The sequence below is a fragment of the Lycorma delicatula genome, chromosome 4 (assembly GCF_047948215.1).
Source record: "Lycorma delicatula isolate Av1 chromosome 4, ASM4794821v1, whole genome shotgun sequence".
NCBI classification, from domain to species: domain Eukaryota; kingdom Metazoa; phylum Arthropoda; class Insecta; order Hemiptera; family Fulgoridae; genus Lycorma; species Lycorma delicatula.
This window is the reverse complement of record NC_134458.1, coordinates 94,469,822-94,485,051: the sequence shown is the minus strand read 5'-3', so window position 1 is coordinate 94,485,051 and position 15,230 is coordinate 94,469,822. Positions and strand designations below refer to the sequence as shown.

The 15,230-nt window shown below is 29.2% G+C and overlaps 1 protein-coding gene across 1 annotated transcript in view; it reads left to right on the top strand.

The window, feature by feature from the left end:
- Positions 1-291: 291 nt before the first annotated feature.
- The window catches only part of da (transcription factor daughterless), a 526,412-nt gene continuing 511,473 nt past the window's right edge, over positions 292-15,230 (top strand). The window contains exon 1 of the mRNA XM_075363694.1: positions 292-364. Coding sequence (XP_075219809.1) covers positions 307-364 — 58 coding nt within the window. The 5' untranslated portion in view covers positions 292-306. The remainder of the gene's footprint in view (positions 365-15,230) is intronic.

Here is a 15,230-nt window from a genome sequence, read left to right as displayed (position 1 = left end):
ATGATGTTGTTTTAGTCTTACTACATGATAACTCAGATAAAATTTGGTCAAACTTGTAATTGTTTTTAAAACTTAAATTTTTGACTTGCTAAAAGTTATTTAGCGTTCATTCATAAATTGTTAACGGTACGTTAAATTGAAAAGTTGCTAGTCGATACAGAAGTTTATCGGCGTTGTAATTAATGAATGGAGTGAATATGTTTCGTGCTGCACTCTGTCGAAGAAATACTGGATTAATATTTCAAGTTTTTCAACCAGTAAGCTATGCTGTGAATTAACAAGATGGCGACGAGTGATGATGAGCCAATGCATCTTTATGAGGTGTTTCAGAATTGTTTCAACAAAATTGCTAACAAACAACCAGGTAAATTTAGTAATTGTTATACATAGATTTTCTTTCTGCCTTTAACACAAGTATGTTTATGATGTGAAATCATTAAGAAATTACGGACGAGTTGACTTTTGGCGTGTGTGACTTTCCTCCCATTTAACTTAGCTTCTCTGTTGGTGTTGGGTATCTTTTTTAATAATTTAACTGATAATATGAAATCCTACATTTTTATAAATATTAAAGGGGCCGAGTGGTCGTATAAGATTTTAGCTGATTGCACTTATCATTATCTCAAAATTATGTTTTCGAACTGTCAACTGTAAGGTAAACAAAGAAAGTTTTGACAAAAGTGGGCTAGTCCTACCTTATATGCCACAACTTGTGGCATTAGTTAAACATTAAATAAAAATTAACCTTTATTTAGTTGAGAAATTAATAATTATACCATTTAATCTGACATTCGACGAAAGATTAGAAATAACGTGTTTATAGAGATAACAAGATTGGTTATGCATGTCGAAGTAAAATGAAGAGGTTAAATCCATTGCTTTTACCATTGATCATAAATTAATCCGTAAATATAATGATGTTATCTTAGCAATAAATCAATATATCAAAATGACATTTATTATAACGTTCTGTTTCATTTTTTCGTGTATATTAGTATCTTTACTGAGCTAAGTAACAACCTAACCTAGTCCACCTAAGATAGTAAATGAAATTTTGAATGAACTCTTTAATTAGTGCGATTGTGTTCATAACACAAAGATTGTAAGTTATTTGATATCTTTACGATTTATTTTTGTTTCATACTGATATTTAATAGGTTATGTTGTTAAAATTTTTGTCAATTTAGTAAATGTTCATATCTTAGTGTTAGTGGGTGTTTATTATTATTTATGTATGGTTTATAATCAATCGTTTAAACCCTGATTTTCACTATTTAATGAAGATTATGAAGTAAATATTGAATCATTCTCTATTTACATTATTACTTCAAACATCAGAATTTATAGGTTTCATGTAACTGTGCTTCATGTTGTATGCTAGTTGAATTGTTTATTAAGGGAAGAAATCCAGAATTATTAACTTACTTAAGTTTGATAAAAGTACTGTGGTATATTTGTATGTACACGATTTTATCTTTTTGTTATGTTAATTTTTTTATTTTAAAGGATGCATATTCTTAAATTATTTAGAAGTACATTTAATTCCTGGTAAATAAGTGCACAATTGTAAAAATATTTTAGGTATGCCATACATTTTTCTTTTTGTGTAATTTTTTTCTTAATATCAACTTAAGAAATGTCATAAGTTGGTATACAGTGTTCTTATATTTACCCTAACATGTTATTAGTGAAGTTTTGTAAAATAAGTTGTTATTGACCAAGAAGTTTATCAACCATTAAGGTAATGCGGAAAGAGTATTATTATGATAGTAGCTGGTAGTTAGCTTAACTGTTAAACAGTGAATTTTTAGTTTAATGTCTATAGTATATACAATTTACTTATTTATTAAGAAATTTAGGGTTATGTTCAATGGATATTTAAATAAGGTTTAGTCTGTAAGAGTTAACATTAAATATTATAGGTTAGGTTAAATTATTGATAAAGAGAATGTATTTGGTAAAGAAAATTAGTGCTTCTTGATAAACTTAAGGGTAATATTGTTTAAGTAGTTTGTGGAAGATTTTCTGATAACAAAAATTTGGGGTTATGTTTTTGCGAAATTGTGAATTACTTCCAGTCTACAGAATATATTAGTTTCATTCTATTTATCACATTTTCATTTTATTATACAGTACATCGAGTCTTATGAAGTATATTCATAATTTGGTTTAATTTATAAACGTATGTTTTCATATTTAATAATTTGGTTTAATTTATAAACATATGTTACCATATTTAAGTTTCATAAAATTTAAAGTACTTTATTATCAGTGATATAAAGTATGGATACATTACAGAATATTATTTAAATAACCAATTTTAGGTTGGATTGTCTTGCATATTTATTGTGATTGTGATATATTTGTTTATGATAATTATATTTGTACATTTATTTAATCTTAGTAAAAAGTGGGTTAAATCTTTCTTTGATAATTAATAACAAATGACTTGTTTGTACTTTGATGTATGTAGTCGATAGTCTATAAGATAATAATCTTAACTGTATTTTCTTATTATATTAACCAGACATATTTTTTAAATTTTATTAAATATCCAGATTTTATTACTAACCTTCCTTATTATCATTGTATCTACAAAAAATCAATTAGGATTAGATTATAAAATGATTAAAATAAGGCTAATCTTTAGTGTTATAGATTTGTTAAGGCACAGTATTGCATGATATTTGAGATATGATGCAGTGTAGCATTTTATGAACTTTTAGTTGCACCTGTAAAATGAACTGGTGGATGAACATTAGTGATATTTACTCGGTATGGTGATGACTTGACTAAAACTATAACCTTTCAGCAAATGTTTGTATATGGAACATGCTGTAATGTGAAATGATTAACTGATCAGAATTGAATTAATTAATGTGTATATATGAAATACTCATATTTTGAATTTTCATTTTTGGAGTTAATTAATGTATTTGTACAATTATTAGCAAATTACAAGAAACTAAATTAAATTGCAGAAAATTTAAGGAATTATAAATGTAAAACTTTATGTTCAATTTTTTCTCATTTTATAAAAAAAATCTACACTTAAGCATTGAACGAGCTTTATTTTTTCATTAGTTGTGCTCTTTTGAATTAGAAAATAGTTTGTATGCTAACGTTTAAGTATTACAGTCAAGAGTTTGTGTTTATTTAACAAAACTATATATTATAAAGACCCACTAACTGGGCTGTGTGAAATTTAGGACAGTTTTAAGGAAAAGTAAATTAAAAAAAATAATTTCTTTGTAAGTATTTTACATCCAACATTATTATTAAATTTCATTGTTTTGGTAAACTAACGTAGTATTGGAAAGTGTATTAATTAATTTTCTAAAATAAAACTATCTACTTTTTAAATAATTTTTATTTATAAATACAATAATATTTTGTTTAGATCGGTATAGCTATTGCCACATATTTTGAAGCTTAATTTTTTTGTGCCAGTGGAAACTGTTGCATCTCTCATTTTATTATGTTTTTAGTGTAAACAAAGTTCCCTCGGTTAGAACACATACTTTTGTTCTGACTGTTAATGTCATGTAAATATATTAAACTTATCTTCTCTCAAATTATATTATTAAAAACGTAAATTTATATTTTGGCATTTATATTAAAATAAATTTAATTTAATGATTGAAGAAATACAGGAAACATCACATCACACACTCTGTTAATTAGAATTACAGTCTGCTACAAATAATGAAAATCAAATGGTACAATAATGCAGTACATTTACAATTAGCTCATCAAGAAGCCTTCTAATTATAATTTATAATATGAGTGTTTTACAGCCTTGCTTCTTGCTTTTAAATTGCAATATATGTTTGATTAATTTAAGTGATAATTTGACTTTTGAAAAATTTAATTCTGACACTTTTGAAAAATGAAATGTTTGAAGAATTTCATCAAGTTACTAAATTTTGAATTCCTGTTATCGTTGTCATCTTCACTTTTGCTGCCTTCTTTCAAAGAAATTATTAAAGATTGCATATTGTCAAGTATGTATTTTCTCCCATTATTTCCATTGGTTTATTTTCCTACTTCATGTCCACGTTTCTAAGTTCATTAAATAAGTACACATTCTAATTTTTTCTGTTTCTCATTTTTTATAATTGTAGTTTCAACAGAGAAAAAAATCAATAGAATATTTTCCTAGCCAGTTCTCCACATCTTTTGTTCTCGTCATTGATGTAGGTATTTTTTGTAATACTATATTGATATATAGTTCATCTTCAATTAATTTCTAAATTTTCAGGTAGACTTTACATTAATTTTTCTACTTCCATTTCCAATGATTGGCTGAATTCATTTGTTTGTGGTATTCATTAATTTTTGTACTCACTCGCAGGCTAATAAGGCTTTCAGAAAGATAGGATATAAATCCTATCTTTCTTCCAGTTTATTTTACAATTAATATACTGCCCTCCCAAATTTCAATTTTTATTCCTTATCCAGAATTATTACTCCACGGTTAGTTAAGGAATGACATTATATACAGTTTATCATTATGTGTGATCAGTTCTTTATTGTTTCTGTATATTTTATTCGCATTCAAATAGTGTATTAACTTAAATCTTATGTCATGTTTTTCAGTAAGAAACTTCCTGTTATTCCAAATTTGTTCTATTTGAAACTAATTCTTTTAATATTCTTCAATTTACTGAATACTTAAGAGCTAACTCCAATTTTTCAATCATTGATAGTTCTTTATGTTTTGAAACTATTTTATGGTCTTTCTTACTATGTAGTTTTTTAAATAGTTGCCCCGATACAAGTTGGTTTTTTTTTGTGTAGTGAAAGAATAGAAACCCTCCAATGGATTTTTTTTATTAATTTATAATTACTGCTTTTTCTGTTTCCTTACTTTATGAACTGATCAAAATTTTCTACACATAGTGTTCTTTCCTCAAATTTTTTTCTTTGTCATAATGACAAAGAAAAAATTAAAGACAAAGAAAAGTAAAAAATGACTATTGTCATTTTTTGATTTTCCAAATCTGTCTATTTCTTTTTTCATGTCTTCATTATTGTTTATCTTATATAATGTTTTAGTTGTTAGTGTTATGCTGTAAAGTTCTAAAGTTCATGCATTTCATATAAAATTATCAAAACAAAAATTTGTATACTGTTAACAAAGAAAATAATACTAGATATTTAAAAAGGAAAATAAAATTTTACTCGCTTTCATGTACAACATTCATTATAAAAAATCAAGACTAACAACACCAATAAAATTTATATCGCTTTTTTACAGAGACAAGTTAAATTAAAACTAAAGTTGTATTTAATATGCAATGATTGTTAATCAGTTTATGTGTGGGTTATCGAAAGAAAATGATTAATTTCCTGTAAAAGTGTTCATGTTTTGATTAATGTTTTATTCCATTTGTAACAATTTCATTGTGGGAATGTAAAATTAAAAGGACAATTCATTACGATTATGCGTTTCAGTTTAGGTAAATAGAAAAAAATCTTTAAAGTTTATTTTAAATTTATTTTATTTTGTGCAAATGGAGTAATAGTAATAGAGTATAGATTTCTATTAGTTGAGTCATACCATAACAGCCTATGGACAATAAGCTTCAAAATTGATGTCAATACCTGTATATTTTTAATATATTATTCACACCTCAAATTAAAAAAATTAAATTGCTCAGAATATGTTAAAATTGTTAGAAGGTTTATGTTATTTGATCGGTATGAAAATCACCATTTGTTTCTTCACTGGTTCTAATTGATTTTGTGAACTAGTTTGTAGAATTAAGTAGATATTGAGTAAAGGTTAAATTGGAATCTATGTAGTTAAATAATAATAAAAGGGAAGACAGGTGGTGCAATATTAATTATGAAATACATGAAAAATTGTTTAAGTTAGTTAAATATCATTTGAAAGTTAATATTTGGGTTTATTTATTCTGTTGTATTATAATTTTGTTATTGATAGTTATATTTTATAAGTGGAAAAATTTTAACATGTTTTGTGTATGACTATATTATTATTGTTTTGTAATCTGTTTAATGTAGATGTAATAATCGAGATGTATTTTTTCTACCATTGTAGTTTGAAAATATTGTAAAATAAGTAAAAATGATTTTTTTTTAATATTATTATTAAAAAAAAGATTATATATATTGAGTATATTTTATTGGTCTTTACTAATAATGACTAAATAAAATGTGATTTTGATGAAATATTTTAAGTGTTCTTTATTCTATGAACATTTTTCTATTATATTAGCCATATTTTTAACTGTTGGATAAGGTTGTGTGCCCCGACTATTAATTCTGGTTGCAGCTTTTGCAACATCTTTGAAAGTAGCATCCAGGAGTAGAAGGATAAACTGTCAATAGCCAAAGGCTACTGATTAACCTGTTTCCTATGGATCTTTGAAATTAATCAATTCTCTGCTAAGTTTCTCCATGAGGTTTTGATTTCTATTTGTCTATACTAGTTATGCCACTCACTATATAAAAAAATTAATTAAATTGTAGAAATTTGTTAAAAAATTAAAAATGTGATTCTGTTTTTTTAATTTATTATACAACAGCACAAAAAATGTATTATCAGATACATGTGTTTTTTATTGTTGTGTGACCAGATCTAGTTCCAAAAATCTATTTGTTTATTCTTTGTCAGAGGGGTAAATAAATTTTGAGTGTAAAATTAATTTTTATTGTTTTCTTGTTAAATCTGTATGCAGTTGTATACATTTTTACCAGTCAGGGAAGGATATCTGTCTGTCACAGTTTTAGTGTGCCTTTTCCTGTTGTGGTAGTAAAATTATGATACAGCGCTTTGATTTTGTTGAGGTTATTTATTTTAAATAAATTAAAATATTACAGTCTATTATGTTTATTTATTTTTAAGTTATCCATTTACACTATTATGTTTAGGTAGATTGTTAGTAAGTAATATATGCAAACATTTAATGAATATTATTAGATAATCATTCTGTAATTAGAGAAACAAATGACTGTTTAAGCTGTTCAATAAATTTAATTACTTATTCTTTATAATCCCCAGCTATATTTATACATTAGATTCAGTACTACTATTTTAATTTTTTTTATCTAGCAAAGAATTCATTAACTTCAAGTTTGACCTAGTTTTTTACGTTTGTTTTTACTACCCTATTGCTGTGAATCTTGACTACACGACGATCCCTTGAGGGACCCAAATAAAAGAAGTCTGATGGGGCAAGGTCTGAACTATAAGTAGATTTAACAGAACCTCCTGTCCTTTCTACATCTGTTCCTAGCATCAATTGTGTAGTGTGTAGACAAGCATTTTCTAGAAGAAGAAGCATTTCTCTTTCAGATAATTTCTTCATTAGTTTAATTTTATTTTCAGGAATACCTCCTTGCTATTGGCTGTTTATAGTACATATTACTTCCAAAATTTGACAGAAAGTTGGATCTTCAGCATTCGAGAAGATCATTATTGTTGCTTTAGTCACTGTCATGGATTTTTTCCTGATCGGAGAACCAAAATGCTTTTCTGCTTGGGTTCTGGTTATCAACAATGGATCAAAGTCTCATCAGGGACTCCTTTGATGAGATTTTTTTCTTTTTAATATCTATAGTTAAGGCACGTTTGTTTCCTGTGGTTAGTTGAAATTAAACATGTTTGTCTCTTTGTTTATTTAATGGTCCTTGTAATTTAATCCATTTTTTAAACATAGAATTTGATAAATTCTTCTGTATATTATTTTCGTCTGTTATATATGTATTATCAACCGATACTATCCATGTATGATTGACATTGTTATTAATTCAATTAGGTCAAAGATGACCACAGATTAATTGTTGGTTTTTTGTTTTATTTTGAAAACTGCTTTCTTATATATAAGGTTAATATAATTTATTAAGTTATGATCCATTTTCACATTTCATTAAAGAAAAATTGTAACATTATTCTTTTTTTGTTTCACTCATTGATGATAAAATAGTGAAATATTTATTTTCATTGAGCTTAATTGCTATTATTATTTGTAGGGTTTTGAATTACTACAGGAGAAGACCATTCTGATATGAAAATTAAAATTGGTGAAACTTAGTCCTAAACATAATCAAAAACAGCCGTTTCTTAAATCATATAACGCTTTTTTCTTTTCACTATCATCCATTCTATTCTTGGTTTGCATTTTGATAAAAGTCGAAATTTGGTATTTGCTTACATTTAAGAACTAAAAAATAAACAAGAAATATACATTATATAGATTAAATTAAAGAAAAAAAAAGTATATTAAAAAAATATTTTCAATTTAAATGAAGGAAAACAAGTAAATAGGTAAAAGAAATATTTTTCAAAAAGTAATTTTGTAGAAGTGTTTTTTAAAAAAAATTAGCATAACTTAACATTACCAGATCGGTTAACAAATTATTCCACATCCTATACATTGTTGTAGTGAATTTTACTTATTATACATTATTGTTTGGTGGCACCAATAATATTTTACTAGGCAATCTGTAGTCCCTTCAGTGCATCACAAATATATGTTTACAAGTGAACTTTAAGGCAAGCTACTATAATATTATAATATATGATGTAATCTAATTACTTAATTGTAGATCTACATAAAGGTATTACTTGCTACAAAAGGTTTACCTACACGTCTTGCTGCATTTCAGCCAAGAATAGTAACATTTGTTTATCTAAAGTGATACTGAAGTGCTCATGATAAGACTGAACACACTGGTTGACGTGTCCTTTGCCCAATGGGCTAAGCGAGCAGAACTTTTTCAATCTAACATTTGCTTAATGATATTTCTCTAAATAGAGCAGGCTGTGATACTTCATCATATCACATCAAGCTCTTTTGATAATAAAAAAAAATCTTAGTAAATAATTAACACACTAAAAAATTGCTTGATTGGTTTCAAGCAGTTTGAATTTTTTTTAATGTAGCATTTACTTTTAGAAGATTTGCTGATGCTAAGAAAAATGGGATCTGAAAATGTAAGTGTTAATGTATTTTTTATTTTTTAATGGTGTGTGCTTTTCTAAATATTTATAAATTTTTTAAAGTTTTTTTTTGTGTAGTTAGTGTTTGTTGTCTTTTATAATTAAACATTTTATTAAAAAAAAGTTATATATAATTTTTTTCTTTTTTCAAATTAACGCTTTTTATAATTAATAAGATCTTTTTAGGCCTCATGCACACTTAAAAACTTTTGTCATATGATTCTTCAGTCATTATTTGGATTAAATATATTCAATATATTAAATTACATGCCCTTTCTTTTTTCTTTTTCTGTTTAGCCTTTAGAACCACCATAAGGTATTACTTCAGAGAATGAATGAGGATGATATGTATGAATGTAAATTAAGTGTACTCTTGTACTGTCTCAGGTCGACCATTCCTGAGATATGTGGTTAGTTGAAACCCAGCTACCAAAGAACACTGGTATCCATGATCTAATATTCAAATCTATATAGAAGTAACTGCCTTTACTTGGATTGAAATTTAGAACTCTCAACTTCAAAATCAGCTGATTTGAGATGAGTTAACCATTAGAACAGCCCGGTGGGCTGAATTACATGCCCTAATGTGATCTAACTTAACAGTTGGACATGGGCATGCAATTTGAACAGATACAATGCTTTTTGTTATACCACTTTACTAGCATTATTATAATATGATTATGTTTATTTTTTTAAATTCACCATCAGCTCACAGAGAGTGTAGTGTGGGATTACACAGCAATAGTAGAAGCAGATAGCATTGAAGCCAATACGGGCATGGCCCACAGTAGTTGCTTATACTGTATCTTTGTAGAAAATCATGAGCTGCATGATTATTTTCTGAGATTACTTAATTCCATGACTTGTGGATTAAAAAAGTCATGGAGCAAAAATAGCTGTCTAGTTACTAATGTCATGTGCATTATCATAAAGGAAATACATAAATACATCTTAAGCACGTGTACCCTGTAATAAAACCGTTATCATTTAGCATTTTTACATTCCGACCAGTCTGACAGAATAGTCCTATGAAAAAAGTTGAAGTGCACTTTAGGCCTTAATGGAAGTAGACATCATTGTTATATTTGTTTATTTATCATAAGAAATTGATCTGTAGTGTTTTCTTTTTCAGGTGTTGATGATTGGATGCATCCGATTGTGCGAAGAAAATACATAATGAAGATCTTATGCAGTGCATTTGTGTTAATAATTTCTATCGTGCAGTTTTTCTGATTTCAAAGAGAAAAACTACATTTGTATTGTACATCAATCTTAAAAGTTATCAGTTGATTGTAATAGGTAGACGTTTAGAACAAATATTAATTTAAATTAAAAAATGAAAGCATTTGTATTGAGGGGATTAACTTAAAACCAAAACAACTGTTATGTTTATTTTATGGTCAACAAATAGGAAACAAGAGGTAGGTCTATAGGCTGGCTGCACTTTTTTTTTTGTCTTCAGTCATTTGACTGGTTATGCAGCACTCCAAGATTCCCTATCTAGTGCTAGTCATTTCATTTCAGTATACCCTCTACATCCTACATCCCTAACAATTTGTTTTACATATTCCAAACGTGGCCTGCCTACACAATCTTTCCCTTCTACCTGTCCTTCCAATATTAAAGCGACTATTCCAGGATGCCTTAGTATGTGGCCTATAAGTCTGTCTCTTCTTTTAACTATATTTTTCCAAATGCTTCTTTCTTCATCTATTTGCCGCAATACCTCTTCATTTGTCACTTTATCCACCCATCTGATTTTTAACATTCTCCTATAGCACCACATTTCAAAAGCTTCTAATCTTTTCTTCTCAGATACTCCAATCGTCCAAGTTTCACTTCCATATAAAGCGACACTCCAAACATACACTTTCAAAAATCTTTTCCTGACATTTAAATTAATTTTTGATGTAAACAAATTATATTTCTTACTGAAGGCTCGTTTAGCTTGTGCTATTCGGCATTTTATATCGCTCCTGCTTCGCCCATCTTTAGTAATTCTACTTCCCAAATAACAAAATTCTTCTACCTCCATAATCTTTTCTACTCCTATTTTCACATTCAGTGGTCCATCTTTGTTATTTCTACTACATTTCATTACTTTTGTTTTGTTCTTGTTTTTTTTCATGCGATAGTTCTTGCGTAGGACTTCATCTATGCCGTTCATTGTTTCTTCTAAATCCTTTTTACTCTCGGCTAGAATTACTATATCATCAGCAAATCGTAGCATCTTTATCTTTTCACCTTGTACTGTTACTCCGAATCTAAATTGTTCTTTAACATCATTAACTGCTAGTTCCATGTAAAGATTAAAAAGTAACGGAGATAGGGAACATCCTTGTCGGACTCCCTTTCTTATTACGGCTTCTTTCTTATGTTCTTCAATTGTTACTGTTGCTGTTTGGTTCTTGTACATATTAGCAATTGTTCTTCTATCTCTGTATTTGAACCCTAATTTTTTTAAAATGCTGAACATTTTATTCCAGTCTACGTTATCGAATGTCTTTTCTAGGTCTATAAACGCCAAGTATGTTGGTTTGTTTTTCTTTAATCTTCCTTCTACTATTAATCTGAGGCCTAAAATTGCTTCCCTTATCCCTATACTTCTCCTGAAACCAAATTGGTCTTCTCCTAACACTTCTTCCACTCTCCTCTCAATTCTTCTGTATAGAATTCTAGTTAAGATTTTTGATGCATCACTAGTTAGTTAAACTAATTGTTCTGTATTTTTCACATTTATCTGCCCCTGCTTTCTTTGGTAACATGACTATAACACTTTTTTTGAAGTCTGACGGAAATTCCCCTTTTTCATAAATATTACACACCAGTTTGTATAATCTATCAATCGCTTCCTCACCTGCACTCACTGCGCAGTAATTCTACAGGTATTCCGTCTATTCCAGGAGCCTTTCTGCCATTTAAATCTTTTAATGCTCTCTTAAATTCAGATCTCAGTATTGTTTCTCCCATTTCATCCTCCTCAACTTCCTCTTCTTCATCTATAACACCATTTTCTAATTCATTTCCTCCGTATAACTCTTCAATATATTCCACCCATCTATCGACTTTACCTTTTGTATTATATATTGGTGTACCATCTTTGTTTAACACATTATTAGATTTTAATTTATGTACCCCAAAATTTTCCTTAACTCTCCTGTATGCTCCGTCTATTTTACCAATGTTCATTTCTCTTTCCACTTCTGAACACTTTTCTTTAATCCACTCTGCTTTCGCCAGTTTGCACTTCCTGTTTATAGCATTTCTTAATTGCCGATAGTTCCTTTTACTTTCTTCATCACTAGCATTCTTATATTTTCTACGTTCATCCATCAGCTGCAATATATCGTCTCAAACCCAAGGCTTTCTACCAGTTCTCTTTATTCCGCCTAAGTTTGCTTCTGCTGATTTAAGAATTTCCTTTTTAACATTCTCCCATTCTTCTTCTACATTTTCTACCTTATCTTTTTTACTCAGACCTCTTGCGATGCCTCCTCAAAAATCTTCTTTACCTCCTCTTCCTAAATTCCACCTATTCATTTGACACCTTTTCTTCAGGTTTTTAAACCCCAATCTACATTTCATTATCACCAAATTATGGTCGCTATCAATGTCTGCTCCGGGGTAAGTTTTGCAGTCAACGAGTTGATTTCTAAATCTTTGCTTAACCATGATATAATCTATCTGGTACCTTGCAGTATCGCCTGGCTTTTTCCAAGTGTATATTCTACTATTATGATTTTTAAATTGGGTGTTCGCAATTACTAAATTATTCTTCGTGCAAAACTCTATAAGTCGGTCCCCTTTTTCATTCATTTTGCCCAGCCCGTATCCACCCACTATATTTCCTTCCTTGCCTTTTCCAATGCTTGCATTCCAATCTCCAACTGTTATTAAATTTTCATCTCCTTTTACGTGTTTAATTGCTTCATCAATCTCTTCGTATACACACTCTACCTCATCATCATCATCATGGGCGCTTGTAGGCATATAGACATTAACAATCGTTGTCGGTTTAGGTTTTGATTTTATCCTTATTAAAATGATTCTATCGCTATGCGTTTTGAAATACTCTACTCTCTTCCCTATCTTTTTTGTTCATCACGAAACCTACTCCTGCCTGCCCATTATTTGAAGCTGAATTAATTACTCTAAAATCACCTGACCAAAAGTCGCCTTCCTCTTCCCACTGAACCTCACTAATTCCTACTACATCCACATTTATCCTATCCATTTCCCTTTTCAAATTTTCTAGCCTACCAAACTTTTTTAAGCTTCTAACATTCCACGCTCCGACTCGTAGAATGTTATTTTTTAATTTTCTAGTGACCCCTTCCTTAGTAGTCCCCACCCGGAGATCCCAACAGGGGACTAGTTTACCTCCAGAATATTTTACTAAGGAAGGCGCCTCCATCATTGCTATATAAAAATGCAGAGAGCCACATTTTCTTGGAAAAAAAACAGCTGTAGTTTTCCATTGCTTTCAGCTGCGCAGTACTCAGAGGACTGAGTGATGTTGATATGGCCGTTTAAGTCATTGTGACTCACGCCCCTAACAACTACTGAAAGAGCTGCTGCCCTCTTTCAGGAATCATTCCTTAGTCTGGCTCTCAACAGATACCTCTCCGATATGGTTGCACCTTCGGTCCAGCTACTCTGTATCCCTGAGCACTCAAGCCCCCTCACCAACGGCAAGGTCTCATGATTCATAGAGGAGGGCTGGCTGCACAACATTAGATTAATCCAAGGATGCACCTGCTCCTCAAATCTCTGCTTCACTCATGTAGATTGGGCTGGAGTGTAGACCAGACCTGCAAAATCTAAACTGATAATGTAGTGATCAAATGACAATTTCTGTGGCAGACTGGTAGCCTCTCAGCCTTTCATCCAGAGGCCTCCGATTTGAATCCCAGTCAGGCATGGCATTTTTCATACACTACAAAATTCTATTTCCATTACCCATGGACAAGCTTCAAGCCTATCTGATTTAAAAAATAGATGGATGGTGAGAAGAAAATTTTACCCAAGGGAAGAATTTTGGCATGTAACACACAATCTTGTTTAGAGATTACATTGTAGGCAACCTAAAAACAACAGGTGTCTGCCACAACCCCCAGAAGATTTGAATGTTTTTAATCAAGATGGGAATACTACATAGATGAATGATTTTATGTTGACCAAATTGAACAAAAGTTACAATAAACTTTTTTATCACTCCAGAAAATAAAAATCCATACAAGAATTGGTATTGGATTCTTGGCTTATATTTACAATTAGAGAAATCCATAAGAGATTAAACCTTCCTGTCCCTTGTTGTAATATTACATTCACGCGTATGTTGTCAAAACGTGTCTAATGTAAAATTAAAGAACTTTAATGTTTTATTAATTAATGTTAATGTATTTGTTTTATTTTATACTTTAATGTTATACATTATTCTGTCAAAATATCATTCCTTTCTTTCATATAACCCAGCCGTTACAGAGCTGTACAAAATTTTTCAGCAATACAAAAAACAACTGATAACTATTTAGCATTAAAATTGTATTTATTGTTATTTGTAAGTTTATGATTGTCAGCCAATGGCTGCATTTAGAGAAAAATACCAAAGAACAAAACTATCTTAAAATACTAGTTTCTATCCAAAAATAGAATAAAACAATGAGGTTTCCAGTTGAAATAATGAAGTTGGCTATCATATTTGATTTTACAATTGTCAGCCTGTAGCTCTGTAATGGCTGTGTTTAGAGTAAAATACCCAATAATAAAAATGTCTAAAAATAATATCTACCAAAAAATGCGATAAAAACATGAGGTTTCTATTTCAAATAATGAAGTGTGGCATCATATTGGGAACTGAGTGAAGATTTAAAAAATGGAAGTATTATATTTTTAATATTGGGAAGGTTCCACGTTTAAAGTTTATCATAGTTTTTAAAATCCCAATGTGGCCATCTTGGCCACATATATTAAATGAATTTAATATATCATTATGTTATTGTTGACATACGCATCAGTATTATTTTTTATGTGATATTACCTGAATACTGTTGGTTTTTATCCTACAGTTAGTAAAATAAAATTGCTAGTACCTTTGGTAGACAAATGTTACAAGAAGTTGATATTTTTGAAAAAAGGAGTTGATATTATTTTTAAATTTTTCACGATCTCATAGTTTAATTAGATTAAAATATTTCTTTTTTTTAAATCTAGATTTAAATTAGTCTTGTGAGCATCTTTGTATTTTAACAACGTGTTT